Source organism: Dipodomys ordii, unplaced genomic scaffold (assembly GCF_000151885.1).
Source record: "Dipodomys ordii isolate 6190 unplaced genomic scaffold, Dord_2.0 Scaffold100, whole genome shotgun sequence".
NCBI lineage: Eukaryota > Metazoa > Chordata > Mammalia > Rodentia > Heteromyidae > Dipodomys > Dipodomys ordii.
Window position 1 is genome coordinate 4,106,899 of NW_012267316.1, and position 3,240 is coordinate 4,110,138.

General features: G+C 48.1%; 1 protein-coding gene across 1 annotated transcript; it reads left to right on the plus strand.

The window, feature by feature from the left end:
- Window positions 1-1,842: 1,842 nt before the first annotated feature.
- On the plus strand, window positions 1,843-2,748 carry Lrrc30 (leucine rich repeat containing 30). The gene has a single exon (XM_013027166.1). The coding sequence runs from the start codon at window positions 1,843-1,845 to the stop codon at window positions 2,746-2,748; it is 906 nt and encodes a 301-aa protein (XP_012882620.1).
- The last annotated feature ends 492 nt before the right edge of the window (window positions 2,749-3,240 follow it).

The window sequence follows — 3,240 nt, forward strand, 5'->3', positions numbered from 1 at the left end:
ATACAGGTGGACCCATTGCAACCATGAAATATACAAGATGGTATGTCGAAAAACCAACTTTACAACTTTGGCCAGGGGTGAGGGCGTAGGGGAGTGGGGGGGGGAGGTCGGGGGAGATGGGAAGGGATGGGAAGGGGAAACAAAAGAGGAGCCAACAATGCTTGATAAGAAATGTACTCATTACCTTGCGCATGTAATTGTAACCCCTCTGTACGGTATTTTTGCAATAAAAAGAAAAGAAAAAAGAATCCTGTCTAACTCAGTCCTGAGAAATCAGATCTTTCCAATGCTAACAGGAGAGAGAAGGGGCCTCCCATTCTTTGTGTGCCCTGTGACTTCTCTGGCCCAGAGCTTCCCCCTGGGTGGGGATGGACTTAGAGGTTCCTGGATAGCTCCAAGCAGGTCCCAACTGGAGCTCTTAGGCTGGTGGATAGCCCCACAAGGTCAGGTCACTGAGTAACCTCCCTTTCCAGCCCAGCTGAGCTGCCAGCCCAAACCACATGCTTCTGGACCAATTCTGCGCTCATCAGGATCACTAGTCCCTTTCTCGGAATCTAGATCATCACCTAGCTATTTCTCCTCCTTTTAGTCATGCCCTATTTTTAGTGTTTCTCACCCACCCACAGGCACATATATCTATCCCTATATAGCTGTATTAGTTTGCTGTAACAACGAAGCAGGATGTAACAATTCAACATCAGGCATGTCTTTCTCACAACTCTGGATACTAAAAGTTTGAAGTCAGACACTGGTTTCTCTTGAGGTCTCTCTCTTAGGCTTTGCAGATGGCCATCTTCTCCTTTCACATAGTCTAAATACGGCCATACTCTAAAACCCTGGATCTATGTCAATATGTGAACTGGGGTGGTAGATGCAGTTCATCTCATAACACCAAGGATGAACACTGCATACTTAGGATACAGGATAATTTTTCAAGAAAGAAAGAGGACTGGTATATGTCAGAGAGGACAAGGCTGTCTTTCAGGACAATTTGTTATATGTGCTGAGGGCAGCCACTAATGTGGCATTTAAAGTCCCCCTATGAAATCCACAAGCCCCATGCCATCCAATGACTCTTGCTCTGAAATCTGAACTCCATAGCTCTGTCTCTTGGTCTAGTTATGGGCGGACAGTTTTTGCAATCCTCTGGAGAGATGGCTGTGTGCGGGCTCCTAGGTATTTTCCACTTTGCTTCTTTTTTAGAGATGAGCTTTTAATCACCCTGCTCAACTGTGATACCCAAGAAAGGCTGAGTGGGTAAAGTTAGCTGCAGTCACTCTGTGACCTGTTTGCACATACCAGGTCGATACAACTCCGGCAGAATGACAGTGACAGCTGTCACTGTGGCATTCAAAGGGAATTGAGCAGTTCTGTTTGGAAGACTTGGACACAAGTATATCATTACAGCTCAACTGTTCAGAGAGAAGACACTTAAATTCACTCTCAGGAATGAGCGTGGCTCTCTGTAGCCACCCAAGGGCCCATCTTGGACACTGTTCAGCTTGACTATGACTCTTCCATCAATTTTCTCCATGCTGCAACCTCATGGCCAAACTTAAACCCTGTCCCGGCTTGTCACAGCCTGCCTTACAGTAGCTGGGGCAGGACAAACTTTCAACAGTGAAGGAGGAAGTAAAAGAAAAGGAGAAGAAAGAAGAGGAGAGGAGAAGAGGAAGAGAAAGAGGAAAAGGAGAAGAGAGGAGAGAAAAGAAGAGAAGAGAAGGGAAGGGAAGGGAAAGAAGAGAAGAGAAGAGAAGAGAAGAGAAGAGAAGAGAAGGGAAGAGAAGAGAAGAGAAGGGAAGAGAAGAGAAGGGAAGAGAAGAAAAGGGAAGAGAAGGGACCATGGGAGCCAGGCAGTCAAGAGCCAACTCTAAGGACAAGGACCCCAAAAGGATGCCCACCTTGGGGAGGCGACAGAAGTTTCCCGCATGGGATGATACCCTGCTCTTGGGAAAGGACCCAAGGTCCCTGCTGAAGCGAGGCATGTGCCATGTCAGTTTTAGCTTGGTTACAAAAGGAATGACAGACATCCCGGACTTTCTGTGGGGCTTGTCTGAGGTCCAGAAACTCAATCTGTCTCACAATCAGCTCCGAATTCTCCCTCCTGAGGTGGGGAAACTGACTCGGATCGTGGTCCTGAACTTGTGTGGGAACCGCCTGAAAAGTCTACCCAGAGAAATTAGCCTCCTACAGAACCTCAAAGTCCTGTTCGTCAACATGAACTGCCTGAGCGAGGTCCCTCCCGAGCTCAGCCTGTGCAGAAGCTTAGAAGTGTTGAGTTTGTCACACAACTGCCTGTCCCAGCTTCCCGCAGGCTTCGCCGACCTCTCCAGACTGCGGAAGCTGAACCTTAGCAACAACTATTTTGTACACATTCCCATCTGTGTGTTCTCCCTGAAGGAGCTGGATTTCTTACACGTGGGCTCCAATCGCTTGGAAAACATCGCCGAGAGCATCCAGTGCCTGGCCAGCCTGCAGATTTTCATTGCTGAGAACAATAACATCCACTCCTTCCCAAGATCTCTTTGCCTTGTCACAAGCTTGGAGCTGCTGAATTTAAACAACAATGACATCCAGACCCTGCCAGATGAACTCTATCTGCTCAGTAGACTGGGGCGGATTGCCTGGAACCCCATGGACAAAGGGCTCCACATTTCCCATAACCCTCTGTCCAAGCCTTTGCCAGAGCTGGTGGAAGGGGGCCTGGAGATGCTCTTCAGCTACCTGAAGGACAAAAAGCATAACTGACGTGGACATCAGAGGGGTACACATGAGCCAGAGCATCTGGACTCTGCCAGCCAGGGTAGTGCTAGTCTAAGCTTTCTGCTCTTACTGTTGGCGTCTGCAGATGCTTGGTGCCCATTTGTGAGTATCTGTCCATGGAGGGTTCGTGCTTGTTACTCTGTTTGTTGTCCTCAGTAGCATCTGAGAGAGTTTGCTATATCGTTCTCAACTTAAGTTGAAGCAGGCTTTGGGGTTTTGTCAGAGAATTAATTGCTCTGATTGTTTCAAGGAGCCGTGAGATGCAGCCTTTAGTAGAGTGAATAACAGGTCTGCATTCAGTAGAGAATTCAACCGTGTAAAAACCTGTATGGTTTGAGGCAGGGCCCCTGAATCAGGGATCTGATGTCAGATGGTGACAGCAAGACAAGTTCCTTTATTGGACAGTCAAAATGAGGGACCAAGGGGCAAGTGGAGCTGTGCTCTGTGCACTAAGGGCCACAGAAGGCAGAGCTTTCT